The 22,097-nt window shown below is 46.5% G+C and overlaps 1 protein-coding gene across 1 annotated transcript in view; it reads left to right on the top strand.

Moving 5' to 3' along the window:
• Kif26b (kinesin family member 26B) overlaps positions 1 to 22,097 on the top strand; it is a 422,280-nt gene that overhangs the window by 150,769 nt on the left and 249,414 nt on the right. The window contains 1 exon segment of the mRNA XM_028865492.2: positions 2,325 to 2,858. Within this exon segment, the coding sequence (XP_028721325.1) occupies positions 2,325 to 2,858 (534 nt within the window).

Genomic DNA, 22,097 nt, shown 5'->3' with positions numbered 1-22,097 from the left:
AGTTGAGCTACAAACAGTAACAGGCTGAATAAAGAAGGGATTACTCAGGGGGAGAGGTTAAAAAAATCAAATAGAAGGGTGAAAGGGTTCTCAGAACCAGGGGTAGTTCATGAGCTCTGAGGAGCAGGTGTGTGTCTCTGTGTCAGTCAAACCCAGAAGCTAAGCCGTGCACTCCAAATCCCAAACACCGCCAAGTGTGCATGTGACTTCTCTTGTAGCCACCACCTTCCTGTGCTGTTCCTTCCTGACAGTTGAAGGAGCAAAGGTAATATTTTAGACAGGGTGTTAAGTAACCCAGCATGGCCTGGAACTCACTCTACAGCTGAGAATTGACCTTGAACTTCTGACCCTCCTACCTCTACTTCCTGAGCCTGGAACAGAAGGCTTGCTTCACCACATCGGGTTTATTTGGTGCCCTGGATCAAATCCGTGGCTTTGGGCGTGATAGCCAAGCACTCTATCAATTGAGTTACAGTCCCATCCCGGCAAAAGCATTTTAAATAAGCAATTAAACCAAGGCCTCTTGAAACCCAGTGTTGGTGACTTGAAGGTATATGTGCTTGGCTATGGATGTTCTTTGACTCTTGAAGTGAAAGTTAACAGACAAGTGGTCAAGATGTCTGTGGGTACTCCAAAGTTTTCATGCTGTTGGATCTGCTTGTTTGGTAAACTAAGGCAACAGTGTGTTCTAGAATGGCCCCCTCAGTGATTCTTTTGGGTCCCACATGCTCTTGGGCTATGATTAAGGGCTGTCTGGACAAAGCAGCTGCCTCTTAGGAGAATGCCACAGCAATCCTCATCTGGTTTGCATGGCTTCTCCAGGTGGAACCTGGTCATCCGGACCCCCCATTGCTCCAGCCAGTTTATAGGCTGTCTTGGGTTTCTCACTGCGGCTCCGTGACGAGCCCTCTTGATTTATTAATCAATTAATCAGTGCATGCTGAGGAGCTGCTCAGGGTTGTTAAAGAGGGAAAACAAAATTCTGGGGCCCATCATTCAGACAGATCGTGATTAGGAACCAACCTCCCACGGATGGTCTTCCTGCCCACCCTGACTGCCCCATATTACTTTCTGTACAGGCCACTCAGTCCAGATGGATCTCTGCTCCATAAAAACAGACAGCACTTTTCTGAAGGGCATTTTTTTTTTTTTGTATTCTAGAGGACTCCTGAGGTGAGTTTCATTTGTTACTCACAATACCTGTTGAAGTTTGCAAATTCTGTCAGGCCCCAAATATGCCCAAGTGGTTCTGTTTGTATGTGCACGGACAGTACTGTCCTATCCTGCTTTCCCCACAAGTGAAGTCTTGGAGCTGGAAGGGCTGGAAAGGGTATTACCATAGCAAGGGCAGGACACAGTGGCTGCTCGAGTCAGGACAGCTTCAGTGCAAGGAATAAGGTGTCTAAGGTCAGGCAGAGCCCATGGACACAAGGAACAGAACGCGGGAATGTGTTGACACCCATTCACATGGCGGAGCTATTTCTTCATGGAGTCCCATTTCTGTGGAAGTTAAAGCAAAGTGAATGAGAGATAGCATCTTCATTACCCCTACGTATCTTTTAGCTATGACCTTGGAGCATAAGATATGGGAGTGGAGGTTGAGAAAGGACTCACTTCATAGCCCAGGCTAGCCTGAAACTTAGCAATCCTTCGCAGCTCCCCTAGTGGTGGCGTGAGCTAGGTGCAGGTGTGAGCCACTACACCGCCTGAAGATTTTTATTAGTAGTTTTAGGTGAAGTGTGTGGAGGAAGCATCTTGGACTAGTCAGGAAATAGGAAAGCAGATAGCTCCTCATGGGGCTGGTGATGGATCCTAGGTGCTTGTAGAGGCATGCTGCCTGCTGGAGCAGGCTGGATCCCGAGCTAGAATCTATTTGGTTAGTGTTCTTCCCCGTGGCAATGACTTAGCACACATGTGGCAGAGGCCAAAGTTTAGCAGAATAGATTCTCTGTTCCCCATCACAAGTGACACTTCCATCCCTTGGCAGCTCTCTGCTGCCCAGAATGGTGCACTCACCCCCACTATGCTGGACCAGGGAGGGAGCAGGTTGTCCATAATTCTTTAGTGGACATAGGAGAGTAAAAAATGACCTCCTTTGACTGAGCAGTGGGGGTTCTTAAAGGTTGTATTTTGTTTAGCATCTTTCAAGTTTTCATCACCTGATTCTTGCATGTGTCTGCCACCTGATGCTTTTCCTAGTCTGACTTCCTCCTGGTGGATGCTGTGCAAACAAATCATCAAACCCTTGGATTGTAGACATCTAAACAAGACTTACTAGTACTGAGTTACATCCTGTTCTTTTTTTCTGCTTGTGTGTTCTCTAGGACCCTGCTTTCTCTGCTGTGATTCACGACAAACTCCAGGTCCCTAATACCATCAGGAAGTCATGGAATGACCGAGACAACCGCTGTGACATTTGTGCCACACACCTGAACCAGCTAAAGCAGGAAGCCATCCAAATGGTGCTCACCTTGGAGCAGGCAGCCGGCAGCGAGCACTATGATGCCTCCCCGGGTTCACCCCCTCCGGTCTCCAGCATCCCCACCCTGGTGGGGTCCCGGCACATGGGTGGGCTCCAGCAGCCCAGGGAGTGGGCCTTTGTGCCTGCCCCCTACGCCACCTCTGCCTACACAGGCCTTGTCAACAAACACAGCGGCAAGCCCAACAGCCTTGGGGTCAGCAATGGCGCAGACAAGAAGGGTGGATCCCCGACACACCAGGCCAAGGTCAGCCTCCAGATGGCCACCAGTCCCAGCAATGGGAACGTCCTTAACTCGGTGGCTATTCAGGCTCACCAGTATCTGGATGGCACCTGGTCCCTTTCAAGAACCAATGGGGTTACCCTGTACCCCTACCAGGTAAGCACCCTCTACAAGCAGGGAAATGCAGGGGTTCCCTCCTCAGGTATTGAAATGAACACAGATTCCAGATCTCTCTCTAGAAGTTAAGAGTCAAGGCAGCGGTGGGCTATGCCTACTTTCTCCTTTTGCAAGCAGAGTTCTCACCAAGGAGCTCCAGTCAGGCCTGCAGGCTTTGAGAGAGTTATCTGTCAACTCCCAATTCCTAATTGCTTCTTGCTTAGCTAATATCTCTGCCCCCACCCCCGAGGGATGTTGTTCGTTTGAGCAGCGCCAAGGGCCTCCTAGCCACCAGCTTTACTGTGTGGGCTAGTGAATAAGAGCAAAGGCCTGGAAATGCTCAGTCTGGCCAAACACCCTGACCTGCACACATGCTAGAAAAACAACTTGGCACAAAGGGATTGCCCTGCCCCAGGTTCGAATCTCTCACTTTGGATTGATGGCACAGTAGTAAGGATTAAATAAAGGGACACGGACGGAGACACGGACGGAGACACACACACACACACACACACACACACTATGTTGTCCAGCATATGCTATGGTATTGTACTTCATAACAGGAAATTTAGAAATTAAGACAGACAGGTGAGAGTGTTTTGACCCCGAAACTGCAGTGGCTCCCTAAAATTAGAATCTTTAAAGCAATTGATGAGTTAGGCAGGGCATCCCTAATAATTTAGATGAAGGCCTGTGTTGGCCTCCTGTTCCCATTGTCGATACTTTCTGAATGGGGTGGAGGACCTCTTGTCCCTTGGCAGACTTTTACTTTTTTCTCTCTGAGACTCATCTTTTATGTTGGACCTGGTCACAGAAACCCCCCTCTCCCCTACCCCCGTGGTTTTCTCCTTTCTCCTTTTCTCTTTTTAGGCACTGAAATGAACACTACCCTCAGGCCTCTTTTTATGGAAGTAAGAGAGCAGGTCTCTGATCTGGAAAAAACGGAGTTCTGATCTAGATATGATAGCGCATCCCCATGCTAGGGAGACATAAAAATCTAGAGTTTCTGGCTAGCCTAGGCTACAGAGACACTTCAAAGCCAGCCTGAGGTACATAATGAAACCCCTCTAAAAAAAAAAAAAAAACAACAAAACTCCAAATAAAAAACCAAACAAAACATAGGAAAAATAATCTTTCCTGATTTTTCTTAGGGGAATTTTCTGTTGGATGAGGGCCAGAATCAACACATGTACTCTGTCCTCTGGGTCTGCTGGGTAGGGACTGTCACTGATGTGGAGAGGTGGCCATAGTCATGGAGTGTTAGGAAGGTAACTGGAATATCAGGTAATCCTGAACGCCTCAGGTCACTTCTTGTCAGTGCAGTGTCATAGGGGGTGAGCAGCCTTCTCTTATATAGTGACTTGGACTTCCTTCATCAAGTGTGTCCCCATCTTTCAGGGGCCTCAAGAGTCGTCCATAGACTTTCTGGAACCAGCCAAGAAATGAGGGGGAGGTGCCGAGGCCCCCATAGTGGGTCTGAGGCTTAGCCTGGGAATATACAGTGCTTCCATTGATATTCTACTGCCAAGAATCCAGGGCTTTAGCGCCACTCCCCTGCAGGAGAAACTGGGAAAGCCAACACACCCGGGTGCCCAGAGGAAAAACAAACCGAGCGAGGGTACACAGAGCAGTTCTGTGACATGAGGCAAAAAATACAGGGAAGCATAAAATTAACTCAATGTGGCTGATAAAAATCTGAGTACTTTCTCATTCCCCCAAATAATTTGATTTAACCCTGCAGTGGGCCTGTAAGGCAAGGAGGAAACGGTTAGACCTTCTGTGTATAACCAAGGAGCATGATGCTTAGGAAAAGTGAGTGACTTCTGACTACACGGCCCGTGGGGGAGTAACACTAGATTGTCCACCATGTTCCCTCCAGGCTTCCTGCCTCGCCCTGTGCAGTGTCCCGTCAGCATTTCCCACATGCGGCTTCCTTTCAGACCCAGAACAGCAAAGAAAACAAAATTCTTATTTTGACATGCAGGGCCTGAGCAACCATTTGACTTTTAGATGAAGTTCTGTGTGGTTTATCTACGTATACACATTATATCATATAACTATATATTTATACACTGTATAAATAGGATAAGGAACCAATAAGGAAGCCTTTAAGGAGGCTGCATAGCCTGGTCTTGAGAGTCACTGCCTAGGGCTCTGTGTTAGCTGTCTTTTTTTTTTTTTTTAAATTTTGTGTTTATGAGTTTCTTGTAGCGAGTGTGTGCCTGGTGCCAGCAGAAGCCAAAAAAGGATGCCAGATCTCCTAGAACTAGAGTTACAGACTGTTGTGAGCCCCCATGGGAATGTTGGGAATCAAACCTGGGTCCTCTGTAAGAGCAACAAGTGCTCTTAACCACTGGACCGTCTTCCCAGGCTCTGTGATAGAATTCTGTCATTATAACAGATAGAGGACACGATGACATTAGAGGAGAGAAAGGTTAGTTGCTCTTACAGTTTCTGATTAGCTGGCCTCTGTATTAGTTACTTTCCTTAGCACTCCGACAGGATATCTGAAAAGAGGAAGTTTTATTTTAGCTCCGTTTTGGTGGGGAAAGTATGGAGGCGAGCAGCTCCATGATAGCATGGGGCTGAGACTTCTTCCTTCCTCACATCTCCACAGAACAGAAGCAGAGCGGGGAGTCCTGGTGCTCCTCTGGCCTTTCTCTTTTATATAACCATGTTCAGGCTTGGTCTTGGCTCCTCAGTTAATTTAACCTGAAAGTAAACCCACAGATACGCCCAGAGGTATGTTTCTCACGAGTTTCCAAACCCAGTTGTGTTGACAATGGGGATCAACCATCAGAACCTCACAGCTTTGGGGCCTGTGGTGAGACAAACTATATTGTAACCTCCGATGCTATGAAGAGAGAGAGGAGCCCAAAGCCTCAAGAGCATGCCCCCAGTGGCGAAAAGACCTCGCATTAGGCCCCGCCTCTTAAACATCCTACCATCTTGTGGTAGTCTTTCTCATATGGGTCCCTGGGGGAGCAATCAGCCATGGACCATAGCTGTCAGGAACAGAGTATGTCTTCATTATGGAATGGTATGCTTTTTTTTTTATTGTTTATCATTTAAAAATATACAATGCATTTAAAATATTTTTTAAATTATAAGAAGTAAAATGTTTTTTTGTTTTTAAATAAAACAGAGACTATATGAAGTTTAACTGCGATTTTCAAAAGCCTACATCACATAGAAATAAGTTATTTAGCCATATTTTCTCCAAGAAATGCACTCGCAATTTGTAATCTTGTCATGAGACTCAGGGCTTTGACTTTCTCTTGACGGTCTGGGCATATTTTTCCATGCTATTATGTATTTTTCCCAAATATGATCTTTGGGGCCAAAAGAGTAGTTCCCTGGCTTAGCACTCCAAGGCCTCCTTTTTAATACTTAGCGCCACAGAGAGAAGTAAAATATGATGTCTGATGTTGACATGATATTCTGTAATGATGAATGTTTACTCTATGAAGGCATTCTAATGTCTCTAACGAGCATCAGTATTAGAGTTTAGGTTCTGTGAGTATGAATCACATGCCCGGTTGAGCAGCCTTCAACCCAGGTGGTATTTTTACCATGTCTCTGATAGTGCTATTTGTACACTCATGTTACACAGAAAATTCACATTTCGCCTTCCACACTAGAAATCGTCAGAGCCAGTATCTGGACTCAGCTGCTACACCAGGACAAAGAGTCATGACCACAGCTTTAATATAAAATACCCAGGGGTGGAGATGCACGAGAGGGAAGTTGCCTGAAGGGAAGATTAAGGACGATGGGTATATTCCTTTTATAATATATTCACGACAATTCTCATTTTCTTCCACCCCATCTCAGATGAAAGAGAGTCTCTTGTACAAGAAGAACTATTTTTTTAAAGCCTTTTGTCATGGAGTGGGCCCTGTGTTGGGTGTTGGGTGGGGCTGCCTCCTTGGGCTGGAAACCCAGATTCCTGTCCGGTGGTCTTCACAGTGAGGGAGGGGCCAGGCACACTGAACACGAGGTCGACAAGTGAGCACAAAGGTGGAGTGATCCTTGGCCATTCTGAGACTGTGAGGAAGAACTTTGAATTCTGCTCTTGTTGTGGCTTAAAATCAGACTCAAAGATGATATGTACAAATTCTCATCTTGAAATTGTCCTGGATACATTTTATTGGCAACTCCAGAGCTGACCGACTCATGTATTTCCCCTGAGTAATGACTAAAGGGACCAGAGGAAATCTCTCTGGGATAAAGAGATTTGGGGTCTGGCTATGAATCAGTATCCCACGTGTTGTGACTAGGTCACCCTGATGCCCTGGGGCGTGGACTCCCAGTCTGGCAGACTGAGTGTCTCCTGTTGTGAACATCTCCCTGCAGTAAATATTCTGTAGTTCGCGGTCTAGCCGGCTCGTCAGAGATGGTTGACTGCCCTGAAAGCCAGCTGCAGCTCCCTGCTCACCCATACTCCCACTCCCTCTGCGGAGCAGATTTCCTCTGGCCTAGAGCCAGAAGTGTTCCTTGAGCAGGGAAGCAGCTCGAGTTTAATGAGTGTCCAGGGTAGCCCTCCACTCCCAGGAACCTGAGCCCGTGGAGATATTATTGAAGGGGAGGCTGTCCTTCTGCACCTCAGATGCAGTAGAGATGACAAATGAGGGCAGGCTTCCAACAGGGAGCCTATGTCCTTTGTGAAGCTCCCGCCTCACAAGAGGGAAGAAAAAGAGCAATTTAGGAGGCACTGAGATTACATCAGAAAGGATACACAAACTACAAATGCAATTTCTCATCTTTGAGAGTTGATTTCATAGGAGAAGATGAGGTAAGCCGTTTCAAAGCCCGACTTTCTTGTGTTGACTTTCAGACACTCAGTGTACTGTAAATATGCACAAATCACCAGCCATCATTTGACCGTACAGGTTTTGACACTAAAAGAATATGAGTTTGCCACTGAGAGGACAGTTCTCCTACTCATCTATAAATTATCTCCTTTGAATGACAGCCGCTTCGGCCTGATTCACTCTCATGATGGTAAATGACCACAGGAAAGATTGATAATCTCAGGTTGCTGTGGGGTGGCATCTGGCTCCTGCACCATGGGAGGAGGAGGAGGAGGTCTGATCCAGATTCCTCCTTGGTTCAGAGTGTCACAAACTCTGGTGTCACAAAGGCCACAGTTTTTAGATGGATGAAAGGCTATTGAATGTTTTATCTTTATGGGTCCTCCACCACCCACCCACCCACCCGTAAACTCTGAACAAAGAATGTGTTTGTGTATTTGGCTATGTGCAGCATGTTTCTCAAGGATGTGATATCCAGGGTGAACATCCAAAGGAATGGGTGCATCTTATGAATGATGGATAGGATCTTGGTCAGAAAGGAGCTCCGTAAGCGCATCAGGAAGCTTAAACAATGCTTTACATCAGGCGACGTACTTTGTGTGGTAGGCTGAGGAAGCCCCTGAGAGCTGTTCCCGTCCAGGTCAGTCTGTGGTTGTGGTACCCCGTGTAGGACTTTGTGGACATGATGAAGGAGATTTTCTGGGATTATCCAAGTGGACGTGGAGGGGGTCACAAGTGTCCTGATGAGAGTGAGATGGGAGGAGCAGAACCAGAGAGGGAGGACAGGAAAGATGCCATGCTACGGCCTTGGCCATGGAGAAGGGGCCACGGGTCAAGGAAGACAGACATCGTAGAAACCGGAAGAGGTGAGGAGACAGATGTTCCCTCGGAGTCTCTGAAGGAACCAGTTCTTCAGGTTGCCTTGGACTTCTCCAGAACGTGAAGATAATGGGTTAGTGTGGGTTTGTCTCAGTGACCCCAGGAAGCACCTGAAAGCGTTTGGTAACTAACAGCCGTGATAAGGGCAAGTGAGATGAGGTTTGCAGACCTGCAGGGTGATGAAGCATGTGGGCTTTTCATCCCACACAAGGAACTACCTCACCCAGTGGGTTGGCCAGCATGCTGCTATCAAGTGGGACTGTTTCATTTGGCTGCCTCCACAGAACGAGAGGCTGCTGATACTGCCCCGTTTGTCTTCAGTCGTCTCAAGTTTCCCCATTGTTACAGACTCATACTGACAAGCAGGTCCCAGCCACTCTCCACTGGCATCCAGGGATGACCATTGTGTTAGTGTTTCAGAGTGTTGAAACTGCAGGGACCATTGCAGACTAGGGGTGGAGAGCCTTGCTGGAATGCGCAGGAGGATGCTTCTCTTTTCTGTCAGGCCTTTGGAACCGAAAGAATAGGATCTCGTAGGGCTTCCCCAGAAAGTAATTCTTGCCTTTTCTGGTATCTTGAAGATCAAATGTATTTGAAAGTCCTTTGGGAACTGTAGGCCCAAACATAAGGATTGGCTCGCATCAGTTGTTACTAAGTAAATTGAAGACAGGCACTGGGGATCTGAAGCAGAGGAATGGCCAGTTTGCTTCTTTGAAAGATGTAGCATGAATCTTAAAAGTTCTTATTAATAAAATCAAACCCAGAGCCAGATTTTGGGGTTAAAGCTGGAATATCAGAGAAGCAGAACAAGCCACAGCCACCTCACCTCGCCAATTCCTCAGCTGGTCCTGTTTCCTCAGACTGGAAGCCTCTGAGTCCTCATCCAAATGGATTCAACTGAACTGCTGCTAAAAGCCTGAAAGCTTAACCAGCTCTAGTTCCTTGTCCTCACACCTTAATACCTTTCTGCTTTCTGCCATCACTTCCTGGGATTAAAGGCATGAGTCATCATGCCTGGCTATTTCCAGTGTGGCCTTGAACTCACAGAGATCCGGATGGATCTCTGCCTCCAGAAGGCTAGGATTAAAGTTTGAGTGCCACCATTTTCTAGCCTCTGTATCTAGTGGCTGTTCTGTTCTCTGACCCCAGATAAGTTTATTAGGGTGCACAACATTTTGGGGAACACAATATCACCACAGAAAGTAGAGTTCTCAATTTTTGGCTACACACTAGAATTCCTTGGGAGATTTAAAAGAAATTCTAAAAGTCTTGTTTATACCGCAGTCCAGTAAAATGAGAACGTCTGAGGATGAGACTCAGGCCATACTTTGAATGTTGAGTCCAAGAACCATGGGTTTAAGGAGTGATTCATCTACTACTGGTCTAAATACTTCATGGAAGGCACCAATGAGTTTCTGTAGGAAAGTAGTCCACTGTGACCAAATGCCTGGGACAAGCGGCTTAGAAGGCAGAAAGGGGCTAGGAGATGTCTCACTGGGCCATACAGACATGAGGACCTGAGGTCTGCAGAACACATGCAAAGTTGCATGTGGTAGTGCATGTCTATAATCCAGCTATAGTGAGATGGGCACTAGAGGCAGGAGATCCCCAGAAGTATGCTGGTGCTTACAGTGGCAAATAAGCGACCCTGTCTCAAATAAGGTAGAAAATGAGGCCTGACACCCGAGATTGTCCTCTGACTTCCACATGCATGCTAATGGAGAGAATTTTTTTTAATAGGGAGAAGTTTGTTTTGGTTTATGGCTTCAGAGTTTTTGGCTCCTGGTTACTCAACCTTGTGATCTTGCTGCCCCTGGGCAATGGTGAGGCGTTTGTGGTGGAGGAAGCTGCTCACCTCATGATAGCCAGGAAACAAAGAACAGAAGAGGAAGATGCCGAGGTCCCAAGGTCATCCTCAAGGGCATGTCGTCAGTGACTTAACTTCTTCTCCCAAGGTTCCACCTCTTAAGGATTGTGCCAGCTCCCAGTAGTGATGAGATGAGGACCAAGTCTTTGGCAAATGACTTTAGGGGGAATGTTCTAGACCCCAAATGCATTGGAGAATGAAAAAGGGAAGAGCAGTGTATTAGCTTTTTAGGGTTGTCATAACAAATCGTCGCTAATTAGGTTGCTTAGAACATACAGTGCTTATCTCTTGTCTGGGGGTTCGAGTCTGAGGCTAAGGGCGAGCAGAGGAAGCATTCCTTGCCTCTTCTAGATCCTGTTGTGCTGTTACCCACCCCCACCCCCCAGATCTTTGCCTGGTTCCACATAGTCTTGTGTCCTATGTCCTCTCAAGTCAGTGGGCTTCAAGCCCTCCTAATCTAGTACGGTCTCATCTCAATCCTTAACTGATCATATCTATGAAGACTCTCTTTCCAGGTAAGGTCGCATTCTGCGGTGCCAAGTGGACGGACATTTGGGGCAAGTTCTCTGTAACGATCGATAGAGTGATAGACAGGTTGGAAAGGGATGTCGGGGTGAGGAAATGAAGTAGCCATGGACTCTCTCCCCTTCTGAAAGGAGCAGGAACAGGTATGGCCAGCTGGGTTCCCGCTCTATAAGCAGTAGAGGTTATTGTGGCCTGCCTGCCCTGATCTCAACTAAGCTAGGCTAGCTGTGGGCAAAGCTGAGTGTTGCTGTACTGTGTAAGCTGGGGGTAGGGGTGAGGACTGTGATCAGAGGGGAGACTGTGGACATGCACACAGGCTCTGCATCCCTTCTCCTTCCAGCCATCTTCTCCAATCTGTCTCCAACGTTTCGCTTCTTTATCAAGCTGATGCAAAGAGTCAAGATGTGCATTATCCACAGAGAACTGGCTAAGTGGAGGAAACGCTTGGTGCTCTGAGGGTACTAAGCATCAGGGATTGTCACACAGTGAAGGATGAGAAGCTGGGTAGGGTTACACTAGATTTACCTCTCACAACACAGAAGCAAACCCCTGTTTGCTGTACAGCCTCCATGGGGCCTCTTAACTATTGAGGGTTTAGACTGTCTCCTCAGTAAAGTTGCAGTTGTTCTGGAGATGGTATGTGATGAGGTCCCTTGATGATATGGCCCTGGGTGAGGCACCCAGTAGCCTCCATGACATTTCTGGAAACTAGAGTTCTGTCTTCCTTCAGTCCAGTCACAGGCAGAGATGAATGGACTCTGTGGCCCTTTAAGTAAAGAACTCATGGTAACTGAAGAAACAATACTCAAACCATAAAGTCAGTATCAAAACCACAGCCCTCTCTGCACAGAAACCAGCTTTCCACAGAGCATGTCACATCTTAGATGACAGTGTCACATTTTAAATAGAAACAATCCTATTCCGACATTGGTGGACAAATTGATAAAGTCCTGGGGGACTCCTTGGCCAACTTTCTCCCATATTTCAGAGCCTTTTTAAGGAGGGGCCAGGGATACACATAGAGACTTGGATCATTTAAACTCCACAGGGTCACAGATTTAAAATAATCCAAAAGAATAAACACCCTATTATTTGGGAGCCAATTCTGAAAGAACCAGGCATTCAGATCTGGTTTATGAATCTCGTATTAGAAATACACTTTGAGACAGAACGCTTAAGGCTTTTCTTCTTGTTTTCCTAATTGACATGATTTTATAAAATATACATATTCTTTTAACAGGATTTCATAATTTAGAGTTTTCAATAAATTGGAGATGTACAGTTTCCTTTCCACTTTACCCACCCTGGACATCCAGCTAATTAATATCAAATTGCGATGGGACTGTGCTAACAGTCTTTAGCATGACAAATTAGCCTGACTCTGTCTTAGGAAGATATTTGTGAGGATTAACTAATGAGTCATGTATTTCATATGCCTAAGTCACTCCCAGGGAGTAATTTGGGTGTTTAGAAATTATATTAGGCACCTCTTGGGAGTTGGGGAGACTATTCGGTGTCTTAACTATAGCACCCTTAGCCTCAAAGAGTTAACCCATCTTTTGCGTAGCTTAGGTGAGAGCCTGGAAATGATGGAGACACTGTGGGGGAGGGGAAACCTTATGAAAAGCAGCCAGAACTGCACCAGTGGCTGCCACCAGAACTGGTCTAGTGACAGGTCCAATCCGGTCCATGATAGCTTCCTTCATCGTAGCAGGGCTGGCTCCCACTGTGGACCCGGCAGAGAAGAGCGGGGTAGCATGGAAGAACAAGCCCATTTGCTTGTTCATATACTCACTTTGGTTCCAGCAAAATCACGGGAAGCAGACACGCCCTTGTGAATCCGATGTGTCAAGTGACCTGCCCAAGGTCGCCTGCCTAGGACTTGGATATGGCGGAGATGGACTCCCATGCAGGTCTCCCATACTCCTGCGCATTCTTCTACCGCTGTTGTGAAAGGAGCCCGCCCGCTTGGGTTGACTCCACAGATGTCCCAAGCACACACTCCTGGTAGGATTGCTTTGGGGTGATGCTGTGCGCCTAGAATTTCCAAGGTTTGACTTGTGTCACTCTGCACAAGAGTGTGGAAATAAATGCTTTGTGCTGCTTTTCCTCACTGCAAGGTGGGGAGGCTGGAGGGGAGAAAGGGGAACACAGATGGGCCCCCAAAATGAGAGGTCGGTGAGCAATGCCGCCACCTAGTGTGATGAGTGTTAGCTCACCTAAGAGGTGGGCTTAATAGACTTAATGGAATCATGTCAAAATGCTTTAGTTTCCTAAGAGAAGTGAGAGGAAACAGGATCCTTCTGTCGTCAATAAGGAGATCAAGGCATGACAGAGTGCTGTATGTTTAAATTGACTTTCCCAACACATGTCTTTGGGGAAAAGACCTTGTTGTTAGAACCTTCTAGGGAGACAGCTCTGTTTGACTGCCGTGGGGAAGGCAGCTAGATCAGTGTGTACACTCTGGCTCGCTTCTCTATGATCTGAACAATATTTGTTGTGCTGGCTTTTTTCTAACATGTGTGTATATATACACTAAATTTGTATATATATGTAACAGATATATAATATATGCACATATAGATATCTCACAATTCAGCATTTTATTTTTTTTGAAGAACAGTACAAACCTTCCTCCCCTAATCCTCAGCTGCTGTCACTCTACCTTGTCTCTCTGAATTTGCCTATTTATGCATATGCTAATATTTCACACATATGCTAATATTTCACACACATGCTAATATTCTGTGCATATGCTAATACTCTATGCATATGCTAATACTCTATGCATACACTGATAAGCACACTCACAGAGTGTTGGGTCCATTGCGACTAGCTTACTTCACTGCGAATTTCCTTGAGGTTCATTTGTGTTGAGCCACACATCATCATATTTCCTTAAAATCTTTTAAAAGGTTATTATTATTTTTTTCACATGGATGAGTATTTTGTCTGCATGTATGTTTGTACACCAGGTGTGTGTCTGGTACTCACAGAGGCCAGAAGGGGGCACTGGATCCCCTGAAACTAGAGTTACGGGTTGTGAACCACTATGTGGGTGCTGGGACTGGGACCCGGAACCTGGAAGAACAGCAAGTGTTCTTGACCGCTGAGCTGTTTCTCAAGCCCTGGCGTCTCCGTTCTGTTAAAGGCGACATAGTGTCCTGTGTATATCCCATCTCCAGCTAATCCATTCATCCACCAGTGGAAACTGGGTATCGGAAAACCCTCCGGTTCTATTAACAATGCTGCTGTGTGCACGGATGTTTAGTTTTCTCTCAGACGCGGCTTTCCGTTCTTTTGGGTGTATGTGCAGAATTGCCAGCTCCTACGATAATTCCATTGGTAATTTGTGGGGGGGGGTCTGCCACTCACCCCCATGTCCTATAGCAACTTCACCATCTTACATTCCTGTCAATGATATATACTGGTTCTAGTGTCTCCTACATCTCTCTAATACTTTTTTCTTTAATTATTTTTTAGTGTGTGTGTGTGTGTGTGTGTGTGTGTGTGTGTGTGTGTGTGTGTGTGCATGTGCACTTGTGTATGCAGGCATGACTGCAGATGTGTGTATGTGTGTGTGGAGGCCAAAAATTGATGTCTTCCCCAAGACAAGGTCTCTCTCCCTGAACACAAATCTTGCAATTCAGATAGAGTGCCAGATAGCAAACCCAGGGACCCTCCTGTTTCTGTTTTCTCAGAGCTGGGATTTCAGGGATAGGCTACTGTACCCAGCTTTTATGTGGGTGCTGGGTATCAAACTAAGGTCATCATGCGTGTCCAGGAAGCTTTTAACTGACTGAGACATCTCCTCAGCCCCACCTTTGTCTTTTCTAATGGTGTCCATCCCAACAGGTGCAAAGTAGGAACTCATTCCCGCTGACTAGCGGTGTTGAACATCTTTTCATATGCCTCTTGGCCATTTGGGAGATTTGGAGAACAACCTGACTGTCCAAAGCCTGTTTCCTTGTCTGCAGAGTGAGTTTAATAATATCAGTCTCCTAAGACTGTTGGGAAGATTGCAAATGAGAATGAGAAAAATTTCCCTGGCTCTTGCTGCAGCTGTTTCTCTATCCTGTGTCGGATCTATAGAGAGATGACGGTCCTTCACTGAGGACTTGTAGGGAATCAGTGGCACAGACTGCTGGCTGAGTGCAGCTCTCTGCCTTCCTTCAGCAGCGTACTCAGGGACCAGGAGGAGATATGGGAAGCAAGCAACTCACCTCTGAAGAGCAGCAGCAGAAACGATAGAAACCGAAGCGTTGCTCATCTGCGCAGGCCCGAGCTGTTTTTAGCAGTGGCTTTGTGGTTAGTCTCTTGAACGCAGGCTCTCTGCAGAGCCGTTCCAAGGCTTGGAGATTCAGTGGCTGCCCACTTCAAAGGCCACTGAGGCCATCTCAGACCTTTTGTGGAAGACACGGGTTTTCCTCTGAAGACAGCCTGTACTTTCTCATCTGAACAGCATTTTGATGGGATTGGGTATTGTAAGCATTAATGGCTGCTATCAGGATAGGTGGCCTTCTCTGTCCAGGTACTATTAAAGCAGAACAGTGCTCAATCATAGTTTATGAGAAGCTGGCAGTTTGGAAGTGGCAGTCTCTTTATTGAGCCCATTATGGGTAAGAGAGAGATTGGTACTGGAATGAGAATCTTTGTGCACAATTAAGTAATGAGCAGAAAGGTGGCTACTGGTGATTTCTGAAGAAAACAGGACAACATGGCTGTGCTGTAGTTAAGAGTCGTTTAGAAGTCCCACCATTGTAGGCCAAAGGCTCCAGCTCTACTTGAGGGAGGAGCTGATTCACCATTCGCTGATAAATGGCTCAAACTTGGCCTGTGTTTTGTCTCTTGCACAGCCTTCCCTCCGAGAAAACCCGGGAGACAATAAAGAGAGGGCAAAGCTCCAAAGTCTCAGTGCTTCGGTCCTCTCTGCTGCTGTTGTTACAAGCCGGGACAGCTTTCTCAGCTGCTCCAAGGTGAAGTCGCATTCTTCTCCTGGCTTTGTCAGCCCATACGGGCCTCTCTGAGCATCCAGCATTTCACAGTTCCAACTCCTATACTCAGTTTTGTTCACCGTCTTTCAACTTGGCAGCCATCTTTAAATGTCATTAATTTAGCACCACAGTAATAAGAAAATAAGAACTAGAGCCAACATACACATGCAGTATGCTATCTAGTAGACACGCTGTTCTATGAGGGGAGTGCTTCCTGTGGGCATCACCCCACAGGCTTCATGGCAGTCCTGAGTAAGCAGATTATAAAAAGATGAACGATGAACTAACACAAAGGAATGCTACCTGCACAGGGGAAGGATACATTTCTGGATGCCCCAGACTTTGGTCAGCAAACATTTAGCTGAGACCCTGTCTCAAAATAGGAAGGGGGGGGACAAAGGATCTGGTGGTGTAGGCTCATGGCAGAGGGATCCTGGGTTCGATACCCGTAACCACACAGAAGGGGTGGGGAAGGGAGAGGGGGAGGGCCACATTTCTGCACGAACAGTGAGGTAAGTTTCCTGTTAGTTACCAGCTTGGTGCAGGCTCTGGTTTTGCCGACTGAAAGCGTTAAGGAAGCGCTGTGTAGAATCATTCCTTTTTGGCTGCCTAGCCCTTGGCCTCCCTTCCCCTCTCCTTCCTTGCTTTGCATTGAAGCACACAACCATGATGGCTGCCGGGCTACTGGCCTAGGCTTGCATTGGCCCACCCTCTCCCTCACCTCACCCCTACTGTTTGAGTGCTATGGACAGTTTACTTCTAGCTCTGAAGACGAGTCGGTGATAGGTAAAAGAGTCACCAATGAAAATGGGTTATTTTTCTTATTTGCTGTTAGGAACTCATCTGAAAGATCTGGCCAAAAAGAAAACGGGAAGTAAAAGAGGGTCCTCATTTAAACACCGCAAAACCCTTTGCCTCTCCAAAGCAGCTGTAAAGTAAACGGAAACGGAGCCAATGCAGCATGGGGGGCTAACTGGTCTATAGTCAATAAATATCTCCCAAGGTGTGTAAGTTTCTAGTGTAATCTCCTTGTAAACATTGTGGACAAATTGTGCTTGACCCCAGACTAAGAAGCAGATCTGGGGCAAGGGTTCAAGGAGATGGAGATAAGAGCAGTCTGTAAACACGGGCAGTCGTCGTCGTGAGAATGGGATGCTGGGAGCTGGGAAAGATGCCCACGGGAAGGCAGAACACTTACGAACAGCAAATCATGGACTTTCCCCTTAGTACTATGTGCAAGGCTCCTGGTAGCTGGGTGATGTGAAGTGGGCAGGTAGGTGTGACTCAGTGGGTCCAGGGGAGCACATCGTTTGAGCAGACACAGAGAGGGAAGAACCGATTATGGATTTGGGAGGATGATAGTCACAGAGGCTTATGGGTACCACGGATATTTAAGAAGAAGCCAGAGACCTTGAGGGTTGATTGTGGAGGGGTAAGGAGAGGAGAAATGAGGACAGTGACCCTAGCCTGTGTCTGCTGGCTGTGGAACAGGTGCTGGGCCATTCACAAATGCAGGGGACATAGGAGACTCACGCCAGTGGGCTCATGTTCAGCCGCGTGAGAACACGTGAGCTCTTGCTTACTCCTCTGGTCTGGAGACAGATGTGCCTGAGGCTCTAGTTAGGAGTGGGGCTTCCTTGTGTGTTGGAGAAGGGCACACATGAGCCTAGGCATGCAAGAGAAAGCTGTAAAGATGGTTCTGGAATTCAGGTCTTCCTAGTTGGACAAAGGAGGCCCTGAGGAGCTCTGGAAACCATGTTCTGGGTCTGGTTGTTATGTGCAATGCACTGTCAGTCACCTCACACCAGAACTGACAGCTAAGAAGTACTGTTGCTATTCTGTGACCTCACCACACAGCCTTGCACATCCATCCATCCATTCAGCAATCATTTGGCGAGCCAGTTACTGTGGGGACACAAAGGACTAACTTCAGACACCTGAGGTGGGCAAACACTACCTCAGGTGTGTTTTGGTATGGGAAATCCAAGAGGGAAAGGGGAAATTGCGTTTCTTCTGTGTGTGTGTGTGTGTGTGTGTGTGTGTGTGTGTGTGTGTGTGTGTGTGTTTGCACTTATGTCAGTGATCTTTTAGGGATGGCAGAGTGATTCCTTGCTCCTGATAGTGAACAGAGACCATAGCCTAGACGCTGCTGAACGATGGGGATATCGCAACTTGTGGAACCTGGCGCCAGGAATTCCTGCTGCCGGGCTCAGTTGCTCCTTCAGAGAACTCTGACCCCTGACCCTGATGGTGTGGTTTATGCTGCCCTCCAAGGCCCACATTTGCTGTGTGTCATCAGTAAATACAGCAAAGGCTATGGTGTCCTGCTGACCTGGCTTCAAGATCCCACCTGCATTGTCTTCCTGGAAACGAGCTCATTCTTCAAGCCATCTGTTGACAAGCTAGGCAATGAACAACCCGGTTATCTGACTATGGTAAGCTCCCTGCTTATTTTGTCAGTCTCTGGTGCCGAGAGAAGAAAAAATGGGGCTCTTGAAGACTGAATTCAGCACATCATTTCCTTCAGTATTTCACACCCACAAAACACTAGGTACCTGTTCAGATCTGGGGACACAAAGATGAGTCACACTGAGTCCCTGTCTTCAAGAGTCTTGGCTCATTGTCAACGGGCAAAGCACAGCTATGATATTGGAGAGCCTGGTGTGAATTCCACTGAACAATCTGGAAAACATGCTTTTAATACTGGTTACAAGCCATGTGTTAAGTGACTTTATGGATATGAGCAGTAATCTTAGAAAGAAATCATCACTGTAGTCTTGAGGCCATAGTATCCAGTTCAGGCTGTACTCCATCTTTAAAGCTATGTTCTGCCTCCCTTACCTGCATGCTAGTGTGGACTGGATAGCTGTGGAAGTTGTGGAATTTGGCAGGATGGGAGAGCATCAAGGGGGACGTTTTCCACCCCCTCTAATGCCCCTCTCCCATCTCTGGCTGTCCTCCCAGGACATGCCAGGAGTGCTCAGCTGTACCCAGCAACTCTTATCTAGTATGATTCTCATTTGGCGGGCCAGTCTGTAATTCAAAGGTCCTGAGATCCATGCCTTCCCTTTAAATCATGAAAAGCCGAGGTATTAGCTTTCTTCCTGTGTTTGTTTTTACTTATTTGTTTGTTTTATGTGTGTGCTCTCCTGAGTCCATTTCTGACCTGGGGACTGTCCTGACACTGTCTTCACTGTAGTTATTTGGTGAGGATTGATCTTCTTCTGGAGAAAGGCTCTCTGATAGGAACACATCAGTAGTTTCATTGTAGTTTGGAAAAGAAAAATTTTTCCAAGCAGAAGATTTACATAATCATTTAAAAAAATTTGTATCAACAATGTTTTTTGAATGAGTAGCAGTCGGATAAATAGCTCACATTGAAAATATGTTCGCCTGATGGAGAGCGAGACTGAAGGGGAGCGATGCACTTTTAATTGCTGAAGAAACAGCCGGCCATGTTAAATGCTTAGTCACATTGATGTCACAGTCCTAATTCGCCCAGAATTGCTCTTTTTCTCCTTTCATCTTGCACATATGATGCTGTTAGCATTTATCACCGTGTTTGAAAAGTGCCAAGATAATGACTATGGTAATTAATCTGGCCCCACAGCTTTCCCCCACAAACAGGAGCCTGACTGTGGAGCTCTATCCTTCCACATCTGCTTCCAGCTGTCCCCAGAGGGAAGGGAAGCTGAGTCACAGTGGGAAGAAGATGCCTGTGGGGAGGTGGGGCTGGCTGCCTACCCCCTCTGTTCTGTGAGGGAGCTGACCTTGCAATTCAACTCTCCCAGGACTGAATTCCAGTTAGGAATGCCACTCTGAGTCTGTATATGTTGTGTGAGTGAGGATATCCAGCCAACAGGTTGTTTTTGAGCCTCCAACATACCAAGACATATTTTAAGAAGTCACTGCGACACAACAGAAAGTCTGAGCCTCTGTCCACATGCCTATCCCCCACGATTGACTCTGGGGTCTTGAGTATTGGTTAAAAAAAAGACAGTGTTCTGGGGTGGGAGTGTCCACCTCTAAGGCCATCATTGCAGCCAGTAAGTCACCTTCCTCCTCAGAGTGTCATCCTTTCTCTCTCTGCTGCTTAATAATCAGTGAGTGTGTACTGGGTCCACTCACAGAAAAGTCCATCTTCCGATGTGCACATTGACATGCAGACTAGACACAGGCCTCCAGCAGAGCGGGAGTGAGTTATAAGTCAGCTACCTTCATCTCTAGACTTGACCGGCAGACAGCTGGAGCTTACAGGACACCAACCTAAAAATGACCTGAGATGTCAAGCTCATGTTGAGTCTCTGGCACAGCTGTTCTAGCCCTTGAACAGCTGAGGCGGTGAATCGTGTCTTGGGAGAAAGTTTGTTGCTTATGAAACTTGCATTTAAAAATATGTTTCTATTAGTGTTTACAATTCAAGTGGTACATGTACGTAATTTAGAGTGACATCATTGGAGAAGTCTTGAGGTGCAAGACACCGCCCACCCCTGGGAATGCAGTGGCATTTCTTGCTTTCTCAAGATTCCTTACTATTCGTCTCCCTGCCAGCATGTTTTTCTGCTGGCTCTTCTTGAATTGCTTAGGTTTTGGTTTCTCAGGACCCTGTCACTAGGCTTATGATGTCAAAGCTGTTGCCATGGGCTTGGGGATGCGGCTCAGCGGTAGAGGGCTTGTGCAGCGCACGCAGGGCCCCATGCTACAGCTGCAGCAATATAAAACAGGCAGCAGTAACAGCAAAACCAACACAACTCTGCTTTCCCAGCATTCTTAGACCCTGTTAGCCCCTTTGGCTGTGTTGACATTTGTTCTGACGCTGCAGAGGAAATAGAAGGTAGAGCTGCTAGCTTTTTTTTTTCCCTAAGCGTGAATCAAAGCAGTAATTATGCCAGTAAGGATATTATTCATCACACATTTGGAATATGCTCTGACAACGTGCAGGTGGAGGTCGGAGGACAAATCACAGAAATGGGTCTTCTCATTCTGTGACATCGGTCCTGGGGATTGAACTCATGTCCTCGGACTTGCCTTCAAGTGCCTTTACCCACTGAGCCGCCTTACTAGCTCTAGAATTATCTTTTAAAAGCACAATTCCACTTAGTAATGCCCTTGATGAAAGAATTGAGGGCATTTAATTTTCCAATCTGGAAATACCCATTGGCATGCAGCATTTGGGGCAGCTTGGGATGGTTGTCATAAGGAAAATTACACATAGTTATGATCTTTGCTGGATTCTTTCTCTTTTCTTTTCCTGGAATACATTTTTGCTTGCAAGAATACTACTAGACAGACAGACTCTAATTGCTCAAAACTTGGGGTCTTGAAGAAGTGTTCTCAAATTGAATGAAAGGAATGAGTTGTCCTGTAGAACATTTAGAGGAAAGCAGGAAACAGGATTGGTTTGTCAGTCATAAAACCAGAGCTTTCAGTTGAAAGGTTCAAGTTTAGACACTCGATTCTGCCACCATGAGAGCTGAGACGCTTCCAGTCTAAAAAGACTTCTCTGGAAGGATTTGTGGTGGTAGTAACACATGTGACTTGTTGATGCACATGTTGGAATGGGCCAGCTTCTGGAAGCTGTGTATAACCTAGCAAGCTCGTAGTGTGCACGTAACCTGTGTGCTATGTTACAGATCATGTAACATAGGATCATTTGAAGTGCATGAGAGTCTAATGGGCTTCGGTACACTAGAGTACCTAAAGTTGTTTTTAATTACTAAAAATTATTATTTAATTCTTTTTTATTTATGTGTACGTGTGGGTACCTGCTTGTCTCCGTGGGCACCAAGCATGTACAGAACTCTCAGAGGCTAGAAGAGGGCATAGGATCCTCTGGAACTCCAGTCACAGTTGTGAATGCCTGATGTGTGTGTCAGGAGCTGAAGCTGGGTCTTTACAAGAGCAGCCAGTCTGTTGAGCCATCTCTCCCAGCCCCAAGCACACAGTTCCTGGATATCATTCCAGATTGCTCATTTCAGTAAGCCTTTAAGAAATGGCCACTTGTTGAACTTTAGTATAACATCAAAGAGTGTCAGTAATGATATTAAAGGCTATAAAGATATTTCCCCATTTTCCAACAAGTTGGCTGGATTTTCTTCAGTTATTTCAAATGAAATAACACATCTGGAGCTAAGTCACACAACTGAAGCCCCATAAGCAG

This window comes from Peromyscus leucopus, chromosome 15, assembly GCF_004664715.2.
Source record: "Peromyscus leucopus breed LL Stock chromosome 15, UCI_PerLeu_2.1, whole genome shotgun sequence".
In the NCBI taxonomy this organism is placed as follows: domain Eukaryota; kingdom Metazoa; phylum Chordata; class Mammalia; order Rodentia; family Cricetidae; genus Peromyscus; species Peromyscus leucopus.
The sequence above is the reverse complement of the archived record's forward strand: the minus strand, read 5'-3'. Positions and strand labels throughout refer to the sequence as shown.